The sequence below is a fragment of the Trachurus trachurus genome, assembly GCF_905171665.1.
Source record: "Trachurus trachurus genome assembly, chromosome: 17".
NCBI lineage: Eukaryota > Metazoa > Chordata > Actinopteri > Carangiformes > Carangidae > Trachurus > Trachurus trachurus.
Genome location: NC_139900.1, coordinates 28,602,820 through 28,625,080, shown reverse-complemented (window position 1 = coordinate 28,625,080; position 22,261 = coordinate 28,602,820). Strand labels below are relative to the sequence as shown.

Genomic DNA, 22,261 nt, shown 5'->3' with positions numbered 1-22,261 from the left:
CATCTTTAAAACTCCACACTGTCGGCCAGTGGAGCAGGTTCTCTGTCAGATGTCTCAACATATTTGACTATTGCATCTTTTGGTAACCCTGATAGCATCAGAGTCTCCTTCTGAGCAAAAGACATTATTCAAGTGTTCAAAGGCTGGGCTTTGTTTTCTCAACATGAGTAAACTGACATTCATGCTTAAAATGCTGAAATAACAATCAACAATAAAAAGTGACCTTGTACTATATGTCACAAGTGAAAATGATTCCCATGGTTGGTGGCCATGGTTCCCAACCTCAGTCCGACTCCTTCCCCAACCTGACATATGTCATATAAAACCATTATTTCTTTCAGATCTCCTCTCATTCTTTGCTGCTGTGATACGTTGACCTCCCCAGCTCCCTGGACGTCTGAGGAGTGAAATTCACTCTCTGGTTGAAATGCTCCTCTCATCTCACAATCAAACTAATTTGATGAAGGGTGTTCAGTCTTTAGTAACTGCCATGACCACATGATGCCACTAGAGGGAGCCAGTCCAGTGGAAGAAACTGCAGCTCCCACAGGACCAATAGAGGGAAGATGGGAGGGAGGTAAACACTGCAAGGTTATTAGATGAAGTAGAACGGTGTAAAAGGAGGAGAGAGTGCAGACAGATGGCGCTGTAGGAAACAGACTGGAGCCAAACAACTGCTGCTTTGATTTGGTTTGGTTGAGCATTACAAAGATTCAGTTGTTAATTTTAAAAAACAAACATTAGATTATCTTTTTTTTATTATCAGGGGATTGCCTAAATTCTGTAGCAGTTTATGATGCAGTCAGTATATCCTAAAACAAACCACATGTACAATAAAGTCTACAGATGAAGTGACGGATGTGAATGAAAGAGAAAATAGAGAACTTCAGAGAAAATGATGAAGTGGATTTAAAAATAAAAGCCTAATCACATCCCCCCACCCCAACCCCACCAACACACACACACACACACTCACAGTTTTCCATAGCATGCTGAGCTGAGAGCACAACACAACACCGAATGCTGTCATGACATTTTATTGGAATGAAAACATGCTCGAGCAAAATTAACAGCAACAACGATCACAAAGTGAAGCTCCGGCGTGGAATGAGGAAAACTACGATAATTAATAACACAGACATGCTGAGGCAAATCTCTCACTACCTCATTATTTTACTTCTCAATTACTTATAAATAACACCTTTAGCTCAAACTGCTCATAAGAGATAGGATTGGCTTCAGCAGAAATGCTAGTGAGAAAATAAAAAAGTAAGAGTGACTATAGAAAACAATGGGGCAGAGTCTTGGAGGGTGAGTATGGAGCAGTAAAGGCTGTAACAGTATCACCACAAGCTTGTGCTGTGGGAATAAGATGAGGTTTGCATTAACACCTGCGCTCTAGGAGGAAGCTCGTCTACGTTGAAATCCTAACCGGGGAAATTTTGCAGGAGAACTGCTCGGATGGTTACTATAGAGACGGAGTCGGATGGAGACGGAGATGATTGAGTCTGACACAGTTTTTTGTATGCCCTGGCATCAGACATTGGAGGCGGCTGCAGAGTTGGTACCTGCTTGCCCCGCCCCCTTGGCACGCCCGTCTTCCTCCGTGGCCTGGATGGCAGCCTGAGCGGGGGAGGGGCTGGAGTGGCGCTGGCGTCTCATGAAGGGGAACACACTGTGAGGGAGAGGGGGGCGGGGGGAGGAGGAAAAATTGTGATGGCACAGAATAAATCAGTTTTTACAAAAAAAAGAGAAAAAGAGGGACAAACCTCACCTCTTTTTGGTCTCCTGGGGGACAACAGCTTTGGCGAGCATGTTCTTATACAGGTCAGACTTAAGATATCTTGGGAAGGAGTCCTGAATTCATGAATACACACACACACACACACACACACACACACACAAGAAACGTGACACAGACACGTTGTTGTTGCTTTACACATCTAGAAACAGGTGTATATGAGTAAAGGAACAACGTTTGATCCTGACTGATTCCTCCGTGTTGACTTAAAGTCCCCCTCCAATGACACTTTTTGGTTGTGGTCTTTAAATTGTCATTATGAAGTTTTTAGCCAAAATCACAAAACCTGTGCCATTTCCCAGAGCTCTCCTTCTGCACAGTACCAGCAGCTCATTAGCAATGCGCCTCTGAGTGGTGGGCGGAGACTGTGCTGCTCTGCACCCACCCAGCCACCCCCCTCGCACCGACTATGCCCCGCCCTGGGGTTGTGACGTGTCAACCCCAGTCTCCCCTGAAACTGCCGGTTTGCGTCTGCATTTCTTTGCAGTTTTTTTGCCTTCAAATTATGACAATTTTGCACTTCCCTTTCTGCTGATATGTCCTCTAACATCAGAAAAATGCCACAAGAACATGTGAAAAGCACGAAAAACACGATTTTCATTGGAGGGGGTCTTTAAAGGGATAGTTCACTCAAAATTTGAATTTCACTCATTATCTACTCACCCTCATGTCGACTAAGGGCTGGGAGAAGTTTCCTTCGTCCTCCGTGGCTTCTCTGAGTTACAGCGGGGCTCCGTGCAGCACTGCATGTCAATATAACGGTTGCAAATGGATACCACACACCAAAAAACATCCAAATACCTAAATCTCGCGAGATTTGGACGAGGAAGAGGAGCTTCCGCTACAAACAAGCTTGAAATATAGACTTATTTAATTTTTTTCGGAACAATTTCGCATTTCGGGGCTTCAATACAAGACGGACATTACATACGAGCAGCATGAAGGTATTTGGATGTTTTTTGGTGTGTCTTTTTGTTACGAAGACAGTTGGTATCCATTTGCAACCGTTATATGGACATGCACTGCTACGCCGAGACCCCCTGTAACTCAGAGAAGCCACGGAGGACTCTGAAACTTCTCCCAGCCCTTAGTCGACATGAGGGTGAATAGATAATGAGTGCAATTTGAATTTTGGGTGAACTATTCTTTTAATGTTTTGCTCCGATAACATGTACGGTTTGAATTTTAGCAAACAGATCCTTTTTGTTATCTCTGGGAAAGCTGACAATCAGACTCCACTGCTGTTCATGTCACAGCTAGGCCACAGTTGTTACAACACACAGGTAAACCTTGATATTGTTACATGTAGTTTGTGGCCCTATACGTTTTGGTGGCTTGGTTCATACTCTACCTGCCATTGGAAACTTCCTGGAAAGTCTGGGAATGTTAAAATATCATGTGTATCTCTATATTGAGTGCCTGAAGCAAGCCTTGTTGTTGATTGGTTGTCCTTTTATTAATTTTTTTCCTACCAACAGCACCCTGCATCACCTGGAATTGACTTGTTTTGACCCCCCCCCCCCCCCCCCCCCCCCCCGCAGTCTCTTCATATTAAAGTATCATTGTTAAAGTGCAGATTGATTTGATGTCTGCACTGCATTAACTCACAACAAGTTGTCATTGTGTTGTGGTGAGTAGAGTAAGTGTCAAAGAGTCAGAGGACAGACCTTTTTCATGAGGAAGTAAATGTGCATTTGTGCGTCATCCATAACAAAGCGATGTGGGTGTTTGATTCCCTCTAGAGTCTTGTCCATGGTCTTACTGTCGATGTTGACCCAGCGGGCGGCGCCTGGAGCCAGGAAGTTTCTGAATCACACACACACACACACACACACACACACACACACACACACACACACACACACACACACACACACACACACACACACACACACACACACACACACAGAGAGAGAAGAGTGGCTGTCACCACAGACAGTAGATGTGAGCATGTATTCCTGCATTTTGTGTGTGTGTGTGCTTGTTCACTTACTTGTAGATCTCTTCCACGTTCTCTATGATCTTGGAACTTTCTCCATGTCTGATTTCCTCACAGGCCAGCCAGAAACACAGGTTCTCCGCTGGGGGCAGAGAGACAAACAGGGAGCTGTTGACTGAGGGATGGAGCAACAACAATGACGCAGGAAAAAGTGAAACACGGCAAGAGACTTTTTATAGCCCGGACAGCCTCTGTGGAAAACTTTGGCCCTTGGCAATAGTTCTTACAGTGCAGCACGTCTGCATGAGTGAACAAATCCTTCTTCTGCCAGCTGTCTATCTCACCTCTCCACTCTGCACCGGCCCGGTTTAATCTCTCCATCCTCCTTGTAGCCATGTCATGAAATGAGTCTACTACACCTCACCTCACCTCACTTCACCTCAGCTCAGCTCACGCTGGGACTGGAAAGTGTCATTAGGTAAGATAATGAAATTCTGAATGCTAAGCAGAGTGAGAACCGATTGCAGGTTAATATGAATAACAATTATGTTTATTTTTCTCTGTTTATTATTGTAATTGATTCTGCATTTGAATAATTATTCAGTGTGCAGCAGCACCCCAGTGGCAATTTATACCATGATTCATCAAAAATAATGTAATAAGGTGGAAGAAATATGGGACCTAGGAACATGAAAATGCTGTGTAATATTAATTCCATTGTATATGTGAATTATTAATAGTATTTTGGACATGATGCAACTCTTCTGTCACTGTTGTTCCTCACCACTAAACTCTTTCTCCAGGTAGGTCATGAACTCCTGCCGGCCCATGGAGTCGTTGAGAAGCTCCATGAAGCTGAAGCTCCAACGCTCCACTCGAAGACGCGTCGGCGCCGGCACGCTGCTCACACAAACACCCAGACAATGCAATGCAATACATTTCACTCTAGTATTCATAACAAAAACTATCACTTTCATTTTGAACTTGAATGTACATGATCAGAAATGCTTCAAAAGTGGAGAGCAGCAAATCCAGATGAGAAATGTGTGTACGCACTACATGTCATGGAGTGTAGTTTTGTATCTATTACTGTAAAACATGTGTGTATCTGTGTGTCTTCTCTCACATGTCTGTGTTCATTGTCCAGTGAGCAGTGTCATCTGAGATCCAGGGGTTACTGGGAAGGCAGCCTTGCATGATGGGATCGTGGTTCTGGTACTGCTCGCTGAATTTTACAAACCTGCCAATCCACAACACAAATGCAGAGGCATGCACACACACAGAAACACGCACGCACACCCACAGACACATACACACAATATTATTGTATTAGTGCAGCAGATCATAAGATTTAATGGCCACTAATTCCAACTTGCCTCAGGAAGCATCCATTAGTGGCTCTTACAGCGGGGGGAACTAAGCCTTATGTGCGTGTGTGTGCTAGAGATCTACAGTAAAGTTTGGTTCAGGCAGCGATGCATCCATTAGTGTTTATGTGTGTCAGTACATGTGTGTCTGTATATGTTTCTGCATATGTGCATTCAGTGGGACACACACCCTTCTAGGCAGATGGATGACTTTACACGGTTTCTTCCTAGGGCCCTTCTACAGGAGTCAATCTGTAAACAAAGACAGAAGTCACACACAAAGTGAGCTATAACATAGACTATAGCTGTATTTAAAGAGATAGTGTATAAATGATACATGATGTTTACCTCTCTTTTGTAGTAGTCACTATTCTAGTTCTGCAAAGAGAAACAACGAGTCATCATGTTAGGTCACACACTGACTGCCTCACATATTTATACTATGTAGTCATATCAGTAGTAAAAGCATATACAGTATATATATACTGTATACATAGTATATGGATACGTAGATTATCCAGCTGACTTGGACACTTACTTTTAAATAATCCCAATAGGAAGAAAGAGGAAAAGCAATAAAAGAATAGAGTTAGACAGTAGATGTGTGGATGGAGAATATAAAACAGGAAGTAAAACAATGTGATGATGTCACTGACCAGTGTAACTCGAGAGCTGAAGTTATTTGGTCTGTCTAGACCCATTTCCAATACATTGTGTGCCCCACTCTGGAAAAAGAACATAACATAAATGCACTGCAATACACTAACTAAGTATATGTTTGTCATGTGTGTGTGTGTGTGTGTGTGTGTGTGTGTGTGTGTTTGTGTGTGAGGATGCGTGTGAGTGAGCACTTATCCTTCCTTGAGATTTCCACTCCACTAGCTTTGACTTTTATTCCCTGGTTTGTCTTTCTTCTTCTCCATGCCCTCGTCCCTAATTCATAAGGGCAAGACAAGATGGAGTCCCTCCTCCAAACCCTTGTCCTTTGCTTCAACCTCTTATCACTCACACAGTCAGTAACTCTACACTATCCATCATTCCTTCCCCACCCACCCTCCACCCTTTCCCCCTCCCTTCTCTTGTCTGTCCGTGTCTGTTAGACAATCAGATGAGCTGCTGCTGCTGTGGTGTTAAGTTAACACATAAAGACAGTGTGGTGATTTTCTTTCTCTCGACATTACACCATCTCTCTCTCTCTCTCTCTCTCTCTCTCTCCCCTGTCGTCAGCTGAGGCTTTCACCAGATGGGTTGAATATTTCATGCAGGAGGCAAAAGGGACTGTGGGTGAACATTAGTGGGACCTCTGACAGTTTTATATAATATGATACACTTTTCATGTTTTTAGATGTACAGTGTTATACAGTGTTACATATATAATTTATCTTGATTTTATATTCACTTTACATTATTATCTAAATAATTTTGTTATTATTTGTACACTCTCTTGTCTATGCTATCATTGTGTCAGGTAGTCCTTTCAAATGAGAGTTTGCTCAAGAGCCTTCCCTGACTAAATAAATGAAAAGTAAATAATATATATATATATATATATATATATATATATATATATATATATATATATATATATATATATATATGTATAAAAATACAATAGGGTATAGTATAGTATAGTGTAGTGCAGTGTAGTATAACATAATATAGTATAGTAATAGTATAGTACCGTATATCATATCATATCGTATAGTATAGTATATCATATCGTATCATATTGTATAGTATAATAGGCTATAGTAAAGTATAGTACCATATATCATATAATATAGTATATCATATCGTATCATATAGTATAGTGTAGTACCATATATCATATAATATCATATCATATCATATAGTAGGCTATAGTATAGTATAGTATAGTATAGTATAGTACCATATATCAGTGGTTCTCAACTGGTGGGTCGGGACCCAAAAGTGGGTCGCGGACCCGTTCTGGATGGGTCGCGGACAGCTGGTCAAAAAAAGTAAATATTTAATGCGCATGTGATGTTGGATATGTCTTTTATTTTGAAATATAACTTATTTTGAAAGGCACACGACACTTGCACACATGCAGTTGTAATGGTCCTCCTCAGTTTCTTATAATTTACTCTGAATGCAAAGATATGAGTTTCTTATTAATGCGGCCTGAATGCAGTGAAAATACCTTGTTTTGTGGGTCTTTATTTTGTGCAATTTGATATTTATTCACTTTTGTGAACATGCTCTGAATGCAGAGATGCATTAGAAGTCAAATATATCATTTTGTTGGTCTCCATTTTGTGCAGTTTGATATTATTTTATTCACTTCCGTACATGCAGTTGTCATGGTCCTCCTCAGTTTCATTCATGTGCCCTGAAATGCACTTTGCTCAATAAAGAGCAAAATGAGTTTAAAAAAAAAAATTCTTGGTTTGAATTCTATAAAAGTGGGTCGCGACTTAATGACCATGGGAAAATGTGGGTCCCAGAGTGAGACTAGTTGAGAACCCCTGCCATATATCATATCATATAGTAGGCTAGTATTATATCGTATCATATCGTATAGTATAGTGTGGGATGGGGCAGTGTGGGTTGGAGTTGTGTACAGTAGAAAAGCACAGAAAACAGTAGAGTACATATTACAGTAAATTAGAGTAGAATAAATTAGAGTAGAGTAGAGTAGAGCAGAGCAGAGTAGTGACAGTGAACATACCGGTGGTCTGTTGATGAGCCAGTAAGCCTGCTCCTGACATTCTAGGACAATGCGGTCTGCCTTCCGCCTCTGTTTGGACGCTCTAAACATAAATCACATAGTAAGTGTTTGTGTGTGTGTGTGTGTGTGTGTGTGTGTGTGTGTGTGTGTGTGTGTGTGTGTGTGTGTGTGTGTGTGTGTGTGTGTGTGTGTGTGTGTGTGTGTGTGTGTGTGTGTGTGTGGAGGTAACATCTGAACACACCTGAGTTGCTCTCTTGCTTGCATCACCACAAAGTCCCAGGTGTGGTTGATCCTCTTGTGCAACACACTGTACCTCTCCTAAAAAGGAAGAGGAGGAAGGATGACGTGTTTCCACACACTTACTTCTGCATATTTCATAATACGCACATGTCCCTTCCTTTCTTTGACGCTGACAAACACACCCAGACACGTTCCTCACCTTTTCATATTCCATCAGCTCTCCTTGTTTCCTGATGTTCTTTTTAGCCAGATAGATTGCTTATGGGATATAAAAGGTAACAACAGAGAAACACATGGGTTAAGAGATGTATGCAATCATTTATATCACAGTTATAGTTTAAGTATAGGACTTCTTTCTTTAAAGTATGGATTTACATTCTAGTTTGTTGTTAGTTTCCACCAGTGTTTAATACTTTGGTCTTACCATAGTCCAGTTCCGAGGCCGGCCATCTGGTACTAGTCCAGAAGTAGGGAGTCTGCGGAAAACAAGTGACATTTTAAAATTTCTGATAGAGATTGATGTTGAAGCGGCTGATGTGAGGTGGCAGCAGAGAGTGGCAGATGGATGGTGGGATTAGGAAGTGGGCTAATGGAGAGAGAGAGAGAGAGAGGGAGAGAATATGCACAGTGGTAGAGAGACGGTGAAATGTAGATGGAGGGAGGGAGTATTTTTTTTACAAGCATGAAGCAGGAAGAACAGAATGGTCATCTGACCTGGAAGCGGTACGGCCACTCGTCTGCTCTCAACAGCAGAGATCTGGGCTCCTTCAGAGGGTAAATATACCCGTATCTCACCAACATGCCACCAAGATGTAGAGCCTCTGTTAAAAACCACAGAAGAAGTCACTGGGCTGTCACACATATTATGTTTTTTTCACATTTTAGTCCAGATCACACACTTTTCAAGGTAGAAATCTTTCTGTGGTGTATTTACAGACATATACTGTAATTATTTGTAGTAAATGACAGAATATATTAAGTTCAAAAACGTATTTATCACTTTTCGCAGGTTTCTGTTCATTCCTGTGTTTGATGCCAAGTCATAGAGCCATCAAACTGAAAATAGACGCTATAAATAAAACATAGGGAATAAAATTAGTTCAAAATGCTGCTGGTGTAATTTGTCATACGTTTTCTCTCACGCTCTAGCACACTGTCAGCACTCTCTCTCAAATGAAGGCTTTGTTCCAGTGATGAAATGCATCATCAATCTTCAGTCCCTGCTCATTTGTTAAAAAGCCCTACTTCTGTGAGTGACAGCTTCCAAAAAAAGCTGTGCTCTGCATTTTAATCAGCTTTCTCTTTTGCTGACTGACTCCACTCTTTCCCTATTTCTCCTGAGGTGAAACTGTCCACAGAGGCGTTAATCAAACCCAGATCATCAGGTGAGTTAATCAAACTTGGATCCTCTGGGGTTCAGCCCATGCCTGTTTACTGGAAACAGCTAGCGCCACAGCACACACACACACACACACACACACACATCACTTTCACATCAGCTTGAGAGAAAACACCATATCCTGGCAACACATTAGCAACCACACACAACAAGACAGACTGAACCATACAATCACAGCAGCTTCAACAAAGTCTTTCACCCAACAACACACATACACACACACACAGTGTAGGCATCATTACCCTCCTCACAGATGCTGTACTTCTGGATCAACCAGTCAATTATATCTCGACCTGCAGGCAAAGGAGCAGAGAGTGAGGAGACAAGAAAAGAGGACAAACTTTCTCCTTCTACTCTATAAAGCACACAGTATTTCTCCAAAATTCACTGCTGCATTATGCATGACCAGCGGGACAAACACAAGCTGCAATGTGCATTTCTACACACGCACACACAGATGCTAATGCACACTGACATAAAGGGACACACACACTCACACACACACATACATATAGTACACACACCTGTCATGGCATGAGGAATGACAGTGATAAGGAGCCTCTGGTTTCTCATCTTCATGCCCATGTCAGGGTCCTGCATGGCCACTATCACTTTCTCCATCTGCCAAAGGAACACACACACACACACACACACACACACACACACACACACACACGCACATACAGATGCAAAAAAAAAGACATGCACACACAATCCATAAACACAATCAACAACACATAGCCTACATAACTCTGGAGTCCAGTAAAACTATGCAAACATCAAATATTCCATCCTTTCATAACTAGTTTTCATGCTGTTGAAGGCTGACATGTAGGCTACTGTAGCTATGTTGTTGTTGGTACAAAAGGTCTCATCTATCAGCCTAATAGGCCTATTATATGTCACATAATATAATCAAACTAAAATAAACAGAAGCGGGTGATCTCACCTTTCGAAAGCATGTCATTTGCTCCCGGTGCCAGCCTCCTTTGGCCAGAGTATTGATGGTCATCTTGCAGGCTGCTGGGATCACTCGACGGGACGGGAAAGTGCCTGCTGTCTGACCGAAGTGCTGCCGGGAGCGCGCAGCAGAGAGTGCACCACCACCACTGTTGCTTTTTTTTTTTTTTTTCCTTGCATCAGGCGGTCGGTTGCCTGGCGGGCGCGCCCCTGTGTAGATTAGAAAGGATTACAGTGTGATTTTCAGTATATAGTTTGTGTCCAGAGGAAAAATACAACAGTGTGTCTGCTGCAAGCCTTTGTGTATCTCTGATTTATGAGCGTAAGAGATAAATATGTTTAATAACTACAAATAAATCTATCTGTCCATTAAAATTCAAATCTTTATAATCTTGAATTACTAAGATTTAAGTTTTATTTTTGTAGACAAATTAAACAACTGAACTGACTGAAAGTTACCAAACTATTCTGAAGTGCTTCCTCCAACACGAACACAGACAGTGAAACAGTCTTTGTTGACATTTGTTCGCCACCACATGTTTTTTTTTTATTTTTTTATTCAAAACTTTGTTTCACAATACAAAAACAGTTTTTCATGGTAAAATGCAATTAATAAAGCACATTTATATTATACGCCAGGGGGAATTTATAAGTTTACAATTTTTTTTTTCAAGTTTTCACATATTGATAGTCTTAATCGCTTCTGGTTGTTTGAAAATGTGATGGAGGTTATGTAGGCCTATTGCTTGAGCTCACCGTTAAAAGCAGTAAAGGAAGGGTTTTTTTTTAATGAACTTACATTTGTGAATATTAAATTTTGCCATTAAAATAATAAGGTTGATAATAAAAGTTATGTTAGCTTTTTCCTTGTTTTTTTTCAGGTCAGGGAGCCCAAACAGAACTCCAAAACAAAATAAAATCACCATCAACATTGATAGCAACAAAATTACAAATATCACTCCATAGTTTTTGCACAATAGGGCAGAGCCAAAACAAATGGGTCACAGTTTCAGCATGTAGCTACAGAACAGAAAGTACAATTCACATCAATGTCTTTTTAAAATCGTTTTACAATGTGGTCATTGGATGGACAACATTTATGAATAATCTTAAATGAAACTCCATAAAATTGTTCCAGTATGAGATCACGTATGGAACTGTGGTGGCATCCCTTTTAAACAGGAGTCTTATTAATTTATTGATTTTCCCATGGTTGCTTCCTCCGACACGAACACAGACAGTGAAACAGTCTTTGTTGACATTTGTTCGCCACCACATGTACATGCGCCGACTCCTCCGCTGAAACGTCAACAACAGTATTTTGTCCGTCGCAGGCTTCTGTAGGCACCGGAAGTGGCTCCGCTGTCGTTCACAGACCACTCACTAGTCTCGTTGTGGGCTCATTTCTTAAGCAAATCGCGTGTTTTTTGCAGAGGTAAGGTCTCCACCAAATACATTATGTATTTAGAGATGGCTCCCGTGAAAATAAAACCAAGCGAGGTTTTGTCGGAGATTGAAAAACAGTCTAGTCTTTTTTAGCTAACCTTGCTAACAGTAACTTAGCGGTAGCAGGATGGGGGGGACCGACTCAGTGTGCAGCCTCTGGTCCACTGGAATAATGTTGAGTTAGAGCTGTGATCCTACAACTTGTCAAACTGATATGTACGAATGATGTATACAATTATAATGGTAAAATATCACTTTTAACCTCGTTTTGTAGTCGTTTTATCCTTTGTTTAACACAGGCTAAATATTATTGCGTTGTTGTGGTGAAGCTATTCTCTCTGGAGCATCAGCGAGATTTGAGACAAACTGTTTACAAGATTTTATAAAGTCGCTTTTGCACCATGTTGTATAATTACACCCATTAATTACAGTTGTATGATCGCCTACTGGAAAACAAGCTACTCTGAACTGTTAAAACATACACTTGACTTTTAATGAAGATGTTAAAGGGATAGTTCAGAATTTTGGCAAATTAGCCTATCGCCATAATTTCTATAGTCATAGGGGTAGGTTCATTACCTTTAATCATCGGTGCATGTTGTTTTGAGATCCGCGGGGCAGCGACGGGAGCTGCTCAGCGAACACAATGGAGGTGAACGGTACAGATCCCCTGTCCCTCAAAACTCACCAAATACACAGTCTAACCACTCCAAAACGCTCTGGTGGGGAAGTTGTGACCTGCACATTCACCACACTATGAATTAATCATGTATGGTTATGTAACATTAGGACACATGTAGTTCCGGCTATGCATTTGCCTCGAAAACAACTCTGTCTCGTCATGTAACATGATTATTTCATAGCCCTTTAACTATTTCAGCTTTGTATGTGTTTCTGTCAGGTGGTCATGGGTGACATTCGTCAGTCGTTGCTGCCTCGGGATGTGCTGAGTGCAGCTAAAGAGCTGCTGTATCACCTGGACATCTACATCTGTAACCTGGTGCAGTCTGGGAGGCAGCCTCCTCAGGTCGACTCCAAAACCCTGGACCTGGTCGAGGAGTTCATTCTGCACGCACCCAAGGACAGAAACACCCCTGGCCGGGTAAGGCATGCCCCTGACATGCGTGTGCACTAATACTTATTGATACACAAATGTAGACAGATGATAAACGCTGCCTGTGTTTTTTTGTTGTTTTTTTCCTTCAGAGAATGAGCGCCCTGCAGGAGCTGCAGCTGTTGGAGATCATGTGCAGCTGTTTTCAGGAGCAGAGTCGCGACACTGTCCGTCAGCTTATGTTCTCCGCCCTCTTCAGTCTCCAAGGCAACCAGGCGGATGAAAGCCGCATGGGACTGCTGAGCAAGTTGGTTTCCATGGCAATTGCTGTGGGCAGGATTCCGATCTTGGAATGTGCTGCTGTGTGGCTACAGGTGAGAATATAGAGGGATTACCTGTTTACCAACAAATCAGGATGCGTGCGCAACCTGACTGCAGAAAGAACTGGTTGTCATGGTTACCTCTATGGATCTAGTGTAGTCAAAGCGGTGTTAGCTAGCGATGTTGTCAGCCTACTACAACAGTTTATCACCTACTGATGTAGTGTGTGTTTTATACATAGACGGTTTTATAGTTTTATAACGGCAGGAAAAAAAAAAAACGTCAGGACGGAGGATCGAGTTTGTACCGCGGCAACAGCAACTCAGCCACGGGACAAACCACGGACTCTCACAGCACGGCGTCGGTCGGTCAGCGGTAAAAACAACACTGTCACTGTGCCTCCCTAACGTTACCTACAGCTATTTAACAGACAATAATGTTCAGGAAAATACTCACGATTACAAAACTCAGTGTCTGTGAGGACTGATGCTGCCTGGTCAGAGAGGGAAGAGGACGGACCTGTCTAAAGTCTGGAACAACTGCATAACGTAACTGTAACGTTACGTGCATGACTGAGTATGTACCGGTAATGTAAAACAATGTAGTTTAACGTTAATTAATCTCAGCTGCTTTCCATTAGTATGTGACCACGTCATCAGTCACTGTCGTAGTAAACATTTCACAACTCATTCGCTGCAGTTCTCCAGCTGTGCCTGTGGGCATATCTAGCTTTATCTCCATTCAAACCAACGTGTCTAACACGTTATATTGCTCGAAATTAATCGCCAATGTACTATTTTCTCTCTCGTTTGCCTTGAAAGGGGTGCGAGTTGACGCTATTCTGTATATTTTGCGCGTTTTGTTATTTTTATCAAAACAATTAGTGCAACTAACAGCACAAAAAGACCTGATCACGGCTCTTGCTGCTCTCTTTCTGCAGGCGACATGCGCAGTAGAACGTCAGTGACGTAGGCTGGTAATCCCTCTATATGCTGTAAATGAAGAGGAGAGCAGACACCACAGATGAGTGCACATATAATGTTATAGCCTTGATAACGGTAAAACGTTATTTCCGTCACATACGAGGACTACAGTTTCACACAATATAGCAATCACAGCTTAATATAAATGTATTTCATATAGGCTACTGCAATAATACACAAAAAATATGCATTAAAACCTCAACAAATTACTTACAATTTCTAAATTCTAACCGTTTAAGACGAGGGCTGCCATGTTTTGATGTTGTCGTGACGTCAAGTCGGAAAGTTGGGGCTCTGAAATATGGAGTTATTTTTGTCTCATAAATATCTGTAAACGCACAGAAGGTGATCTACAAATGTTCCTTGGTTTGCACACATGTTTTGCTATCCACAAATACAAATTTCTAATTTGTAACTTGTATTTTGGTTTTTACAAATAAATGTGTATTTGTAAATATATTGTGTATTTGTAAATGTATAATTTTCCATTTGTAAAAACAAAAAAGCCATTTGTGAAACCGAAAATTCTGTTTGTGAAGTGTGACTCTGCATTTGTGGATCACCAATCACGCACACGCATCTCTTTCCGCAATGACGTATTTCTGAGACATTCCTGTCGAGATCCACACAGATTCACAAACTCACAGCTGCTGATTCACAAAGGGCCGCTCTCCTCACCAGGAGGGGCGGTGTTGGCGAGTAGCTGAATGAAAACTAACGAAGAAGACTGGTACTGGCTTATCTCGAGAAATTATTTTAATTCCCACTGTTAATGCGTCACTTTATAAAGTTTTAATGTTTTTTCATGCGATAAAGTAACTGTTTAGATCCCCAATATGCGGTTAGTTTATCCAAATGACGCCTGTTTGGAAGTTTGCTCCGCCGTTCGCGGAGCAGCTAAGCTAACTAGGCTACCACCGGACGAGCGGTCTATCACAGAGGCTACAGCCGGGCTGCTGTGGTGGTCGGCCGGCTAACCTCCGCTGTCATCCGGGTCTCCCCCGGCTCGTTTTTTCCCCCGGAATGACGAAGCTGGTTAGCCAGCCCACCGCAGCAGCCCGGCTGCTGTTTAGATCTGATTAGATGTTTAGATGTTAGACTGTTTAGATCCCCAATATGTGGTTATTTTTATCCAAATGACGCCGGAGCAGTGAAGCTCCACCTGTAAAAACCAAATACAAGTTACAAATTAGAAATTTGTATTTGTGGATAGCAAAACACGTGTACAAACCAAGGAACATTTGTAGATCACCTTCTGTGCGTTTACAGATATTTATGAGACAAAAATAACTCCATACTGAAATGATACCCGAGTTTCCAACCTGTAATTTCCGAGTTCGACGCCGTTCAATTTGTTTTTGACAACTCGGAGCTCGTTTTTTTCCGACTTCCGAGTTGTCTTGAACGCAGCATTAGATGCATGTACCTGCTGAAATAAGTGTGTGTGTGTGTGTGTGTCTGTGTGTGTCTTGTCAGTGTGTTTACTTGTAGTGAATATAAACCTCTGGTTGTGTGCTGGTCCTGCAGAGAACCCACCGTGTGTACTGCGTACGCCTGGCTCAGGTGCTGGTAGACGACTACTGTAGTATGGTCCCGGGCTCCGTACCCACGCTTCAGAACATCCACAGTGCCAGTCCACGCTTCTGCTGCCAGTTCATCACTGCTGTCACCACCCTGTATGACCTCACCAAAGGTAGTTTGCTGGAATGATACAAAAGCACAAAAACATCTACACACTGGGAACTCCAGAAAATGGGATTTTGAACTTTAAATATGGACAGAGGAGATTCGTTTTCAACATTTTCTGTTTAAAGGGGTAAAATATAAGTATCTTGTAATGTTTTTCATCCTAACTTTTGTTCGTGTGTATTTGTTTGTGCGTAGAGGAGCTCACCCCTCCACTAGAACTCCTCCAGATGATTGTGTCGTGGATCCAAGATGACCCTCGTCTGGTCCTAATCACCTTCCTGAATACACCCCTGTCTGGCAACCAGCCAATCAGCTCACTTGATCTCACACCATTAGGGGGTTTGGTGCGTTGGTGTGTCAAAGCACCGCTGGCCTACAGGAGAGGCAAGAAATCAGTGCTGACCAATGGCAGCACAGAGGATGAGCCGGAGACGGGCCCACTTTTCTCAACACTCCATCTAAGTGTTTTACAGGTGTGTGTGTGTGTGTGTGTGTGTTCTTACATTTCTGAATATTATACATTGTGTACATTTTCAGTATATAAAACGTATACAGTGAAGCTTATCAAACTACTTGCCGTGCTTCATTTAGGTCTTCATGCTCCTGCCAAATATTCTCAATGAGAAGGGGCTTTTTGGTCGCCTGGCGCTGCTCCAGATGGAGTCCTTGGCCACGTTAACCTCTGACCTTTCCAGACTGTTGGACCAGGCTGACAAACATACGCACACGTCATCCACAGACACACATGCATTGTCCCAGCTGACCCTGGACCGGCTGGCACAGGCCCTGCAGGTGGCTATGGCCAATGGAGCCCTGCTCTGCTCCAGAGGTAAGAGTGTGGACAGGCCGGGTGGGGAAGTAAGACTCATGCAAGGGAAGCAGCTAAGAGGCTGGAGAGAGGAGAGAGAGACTAGGGAAGTTTACTCATTCACGATCAAGTCGTTAAATGAGTCACTTTGTAAGGATGACTCCTACTGGGTTGTTGTTAAATTCAAGAACATGAGAAGCCTTCGTGTCTGGCCTGAAATCAGATCTGCAATGACTGTGACTGTGATTGTGCTTTATGTCTCTGTCCCGTCTGTCTCTACTGTGCTGTCTACAGAAGACAGCAAAATGCTGAGATCCTACAAGGCACAGAGACTTATTTAGCAATGCTGAACTCTTTGTAAAAGCTTGAGGCTGTAATTATTTGATTGACAAATGATTATCACAAGTCAATACATGTAGTTTACTATCCTGAAATAAATCAACTGTAAGTGGAACAGAACCTACACTTGAGGCCACAGAGCTTTCACGTTTGTATTTTTATGGAATAAGAATTAAGCGTCAGCCGAATGGAGTCCCATTTCCCTTCAGCCAGACGTACGTATATCGGTGCTCGCAGCACAGAACAAAATAATATGTGCTGAATCAAGTGGGCCACCTCGAAAGTGACTGAACCCAAATGAAAGGAAGCTGTAGCACTCAATAAAATTGCAGAGCTTTCATAAGGTGCAAACAGACTAACGTTTTGACGCTACTGCGTCTTCATCAGAGTCAAAACATCTCAAACATCCTCAAAGGGAATCTTTCTAGTTTTATTGAAACTTGAATCACTGATGGATGTCCACTTAACTTTCTATGTACAACGTCTCTACCTCGAGACACACAGGGCAGCATGGAAGAAGTTACTCATTTCACATTGAAGTGATGGTTAAATTAGTAATGATTGATTGGTTACATTTCCTGTTGTGTGGTTTGATTACTTATTACATGTCTTTCCTCTTCTCTACAGAGGATCTGAGAGCCATCTGTTCCCGCCTCCCCCACAACAAGTAAGAACTGAACCAAGTCTTTATTATCTTTCCTTCACAGTTTCCACTGGCAACTTTTTTTTCTTGAATTACTGAATTAATTATTAACCCTTTTGTGAAGAGCAAAGCGTAACCCGCTCTTGTTTATGACAGATAAGACTACACAAATATATAAAGTTATCCATCGCTCCATGTAGGGCTGTTCGATTAATCGATTTCAAATCGTAATCGCGATTATTTGCCTAGGACGATGTTAAAAACGTGAAATCCTAGAAATCGATTTTTTACTCTAACTAGGGTAATTACGGTAAGCCCCCGTTCATGAATCTGTGCTGCGCTGAATTACCGTAATGACTGCCGCCTCCTTCCTCCCATCACGCTCTCCCCCTGCTCTCCCCACACACTGTAAACAAGCATGTCGGCATTCTGCTATGACCAGTGAGGATTTCATTGCCGAAAAGACCAACAGCCCTTTTCCACTACACAGCTCTGCTCGGTTCGGCTCGGCTCGACTCGGCCGTCATATCACAGCGGTACTGTGATATGACAAGGATTTTATAAGTTACAGCCATAGACTGTAAAAAGAATGGACGTAGCGTCCGTGACGTCACCCATTGGTTTTGGGGAGTCGTTTTTGTGACTCAAATATGGCGGCCTGGACAGCGCCATGTTGGATTGGCCGGCCGAGAACCGCCGAGAACCCGCCCACTGGCCTCGAAGCAGCTGTCCACGGAGCTGCTCAGACCTGTCACTCAACATTTCCGCGCCCTAATTGGCCAGAGTTTTAACCTAATAACAGTAAAACGGTAGAGTTTAAAAAAAATTCACCCCCCTCAGAGTGTGTGCGGGGGTAGAAACTATCGATTGAGAAAAAAAAACGTTCTGACACCAGGCTTTTAACATGTTTACTGAGGATGTAAAATCGGCGATTTTAACATGGGGGTCTATGGGGAATGCTCCCTTCTGACACCAGCCCCCAGAGGAAGCCGGGGGGATTGCAGTTTTTTGAACGCGGAAGTGAGCTTCACTTCTCAGATCCACAACTGCCCCCTTGGTTACAGCTGAGTTCTTCAGCGGGGGCGGGGTCGTCATATAACAGCGGCTACGGCCGTGTCGTCTCGATTACGGACCGCGTGGTTCTCCACACAGCAGACATTTAACTCAGATGACAGAATAACAACAGTTTGTCGGTGTGTTTTTACTGTAAAATGAGCGGTATTGATTCTCATGACGGACCTATGGTCGGACGTCGCGCTTGCGACTCTTCCGGTGACAACGCTCTGGCCAATCAGTGGAAGGCAGTCAGTTGACGTCACGTTTTTAGATAGATAGATAGATAGATAGATAGATAGATAGATAGATAGATAGATAGATAGATAGATAGATAGACAGACAGACAGACAGATGTGCTTCATATATTGCATATTATTTTGAAAAACTTTTTTGTATTGTGAAACAAAGTTTTGAATAAAATAGATAGATAGATAGATAGATAGATAGATAGATAGATAGATAGATAGATAGATAGATAGATAGATAGATAGATAGATAGATTTTTTTTTTAATTAGACTCTAGGTCCATTTAAAAAGACACAAACAGCACACAAAATAGTTTGTCATTTAACAAAAAAAATCGTAATCGTAATCGGAAATCGATTTTTGAGAGAAGAAAATCGAGATTTTACTTTTGGGCAAAATCGAACAGCCCTAGCTCCATGGATTACTTTCTCGCCGGCTTCATTGGAAACAAATAGAGGAAGGTTAGCAAAACAGCAGAAAAGCGACCAGACTTGCATAGTTCCCCTTTAATATGAGTTTAGTTTTGATGTGGTCTTTTTGTGTTAAGGGTGTGTATTTCGTGAATCTGTATATTCTTTTTTTTTTTTTAAGCCTTTAAAGGGATAGTTCACCCAAAATTCAAATTGCACTCATTATATACTCACCCTCATGTCGACTAAGGGCTGGGAGAAGTTTCAGAGTCCTCCGTGGCTTCTCTGAGTTACAGGGGGTCTCGGCGTAGCAGTGCATGTCCATATAACGGTTGCAAATGGATACCACTTTTCTTCGTAACAAAAAGACACACCAAAAAACATCCAAATACCTCCATGCTGCTCGTATGTAATGTCTGTCTTGTATTGAAGCCCCGAAATGCGAAATTGTTCCGAAAAATAATGTAAGTCTATTTTTCAAGCTTGTTTTGTAGCGGAAGCTCCTCTTCCTGGTTCGTCGATGAACCGGTATTTGGATGTTTTTTGGTGTGTCTTTTTGTTACGAAGACAGTTGGTATCCATTTGCAACCGTTATATGGACATGCACTGCTATGCTGAGACCCCCTGTAACTCAGAGAAGCCACGGAGGACTCTGAAACTTCTCCCAGCCCTTAGTCCACATGAGGGTGAGTAGATAATGAGTGCAATTTGAATTTTGGGTGAACTATCCCTTTAATTCATTTGTATTCCATCTTAACATTAGTCTTTTCTGCTTGCCTGCTTTTCTGTTCCAGTTTGCTCCAGCTGGTGTTGTCAGGCCCGGTGATGTACTACAACAACATCCACACTCCTCCACTGGCCTTCAGCCCACATGCAGCTCACTCCCCCATAGCCTCACACCCCACACACCCCACACACCCTGCACACACCCCACACACGCCTCTGGCCACCCACCCCTCCTCTCACCCTCAGTACCCCGGTCAGCCTTTCATGACAGGAATGCCGTTTCCTTTCCGACCCAGCCACTAAAAGAAATAATGTCCATCTCGTCTGCAGATGTGAAGGTGTGCGTGTTAATGAGTGTTGTTGTCTGTTTGTTGGCAGGTGAGAATTAATGTATGTATGCGAGTTATGTATTATGATGCTATTAAACATGTCTGTGTCTGAGAAAGTCTGTGAGGCTAACATGTTTGTCCAATAAATATTTTTTTACTTCTCTCTTGATGTTGTTCTTTATCCAACCACTTGTGGTCACTGTTGTCAAGGATTGTGAACTGGCCGGCACTGCAGGCTTCATTTGAATTTTTACCAAACGTCATGGAAACATAACTACAGCATTTGCTTAATTATTATTCATGCTGATTGTAAATCATGCTAATAATTTATGTTGTAGCTTTAAACCATTTTTAATGTGGACAGATTAATTTTCCTTCAGGCTTAAAAACAGAACCATCATCAATGGAAAGAAAAACAACCAACTCCTCAGGCACCATGCATTTTAATTAATCATGTCAGTGATTCATTCCAAGAACAAAAAGCACAAATATCTACAGGTACACTTCACTTCTTTCCCAAACTCAACATCTTTTATTACGTAACCAAAGATGTCAGGGACTTCTGGAGCCAGCTGGTGCATGAGCATGGCTCTGTTTTGAGACAGATAGACTATCGCTCCTCTGCAGCGCAGCAAAAAAAAAACGAAAAAGGCAGCTCGACCCTCCTCAGGACCTCAGCTGCCCTCATCCAAGGTGAAAATTGCATCATCCACCCTCGTCTCTGCGTACGGACTGTGATGATTGCATTTCAGTATATTTACACAGGCAAACTTGAACTGCAGAATTAGTATTGACAGTTGGGTTTTGAGGATCCTACTGAGCGTGTATAATGTGTTTTCATCCCTTTTTTTTACCTAACCCATCTTTACTTCCTCGTATTTCTTTTGTTTATGTGTGTTGACATGGAAATAAAAACACAGAGTTCCCTTTGTGTTTGCAGTCTATTGTCAAAATAATTGGCGGTCACTACTTCCTTATCTATTTTTATAAGACATGTCTCACAGGTGCAGCTGATATTGCTAGGACATCCTGAAACAACATCGCCAAGACTTCAGGTTTGGGAGAATTTGGATTCCAGCTGTCACATCACATTGTTTCTCAGGTCTGTGTCCACATATCGTGAGACTCTACTGTCTTTGAGCTTCCCCCTGCAGAGTTCATGGGTGGGACAGTGATAAGCATATCTTTTCTGGGAAAATGATGCATTTCTGTTGGGCTGGGGCATGGTGCCAATAGATAATATTCGAGTGAAAAAGAGAGGAGATCGAAGACAAAGAGGGAGTGTATGCTTTGTTTCTATAAATCCAACAGGTGGTGTTAGGTGGATTCAGATTTCAACATTCTGCAGACTGGTTTTAATATTTGCAAATTGAATTCAGCATCACACATTCAAAATGTTCTGTTGCTGTCAACATATTTTTTAGTTTTATGATCATACGTGGCTTTGACAAGGTGACAAAAGCTCATAATACTTCATTAAGTTTCCTACTCCACCTGGAAAATGATTTCCTAATTGCTCAACCCAACCTACTTCAGTTCTACCAGTGTACCATGACACCAACCAGGCTGGTCAGTCTGGTTTTTATATGCATGTGTAATTTGAAGTAAAGAGCACATTTTTCTGTGGCATTCAGAAGAAACCTTGGCTTTCATTGGCCTGGTTTCCTCTGACAGGTGTGTGTTGTGGTTGCGTGGGACTGCCTGTGTCAGCAGCTAAGTTTACGGTAAGAAAGAAAAACCACCCAAGGCCAGGCATGAAACCGTATTCACTGAGCACTCCAAGCTAAATATAGGCCAGATGGGTGAACCTTCA

General features: G+C 42.2%; 2 protein-coding genes across 2 annotated transcripts; one reads left to right on the top strand and one right to left on the bottom strand.

The window, feature by feature from the left end:
* Positions 1–1,536: 1,536 nt before the first annotated feature.
* On the bottom strand, positions 1,537–10,450 carry rgs11 (regulator of G protein signaling 11; the record flags this gene model as incomplete). Its single annotated transcript, XM_083991564.1, has 17 exons — positions 1,537–1,675; positions 1,775–1,857; positions 3,469–3,607; positions 3,795–3,882; positions 4,525–4,640; positions 4,867–4,980; positions 5,298–5,359; positions 5,456–5,479; positions 5,764–5,832; positions 7,800–7,881; positions 8,041–8,117; positions 8,239–8,297; positions 8,464–8,515; positions 8,754–8,860; positions 9,681–9,731; positions 9,963–10,059; positions 10,388–10,450. 17 exons carry the CDS (start codon positions 10,448–10,450, stop codon positions 1,537–1,539), a joined length of 1,422 nt encoding a protein of 473 aa, XP_083847690.1.
* Positions 10,451–11,747: 1,297 nt separating this feature from the next.
* Positions 11,748–20,565, top strand: ints15 (integrator complex subunit 15). The gene is made up of 8 exons (XM_083990857.1): positions 11,748–11,833; positions 12,746–12,946; positions 13,051–13,272; positions 15,730–15,895; positions 16,087–16,364; positions 16,483–16,720; positions 17,666–17,705; positions 20,188–20,565. The coding sequence occupies exons 2-8, from the start codon at positions 12,752–12,754 to the stop codon at positions 20,420–20,422; spliced, it is 1,374 nt and encodes a 457-aa protein (XP_083846983.1). The 5' UTR covers positions 11,748–11,833; positions 12,746–12,751; the 3' UTR covers positions 20,423–20,565.
* Positions 20,566–22,261: the final 1,696 nt, after the last annotated feature.

Bases quoted from the DNA above. Each gene is read 5' to 3' on its own strand.
- ints15 (XM_083990857.1), top strand. From the start codon at position 12,752: ATGGGTGACATTCGTCAGTCGTTGCTGCCTCGGGATGTGCTGAGTGCA. The intron at 13,273-15,729 runs GTGAGAATATAG...CTGGTCCTGCAG, and splicing joins GTGCTGCTGTGTGGCTACAG to AGAACCCACCGTGTGTACTG. The intron at 16,365-16,482 runs GTGTGTGTGTGT...TGCTTCATTTAG, and splicing joins TCCATCTAAGTGTTTTACAG to GTCTTCATGCTCCTGCCAAA.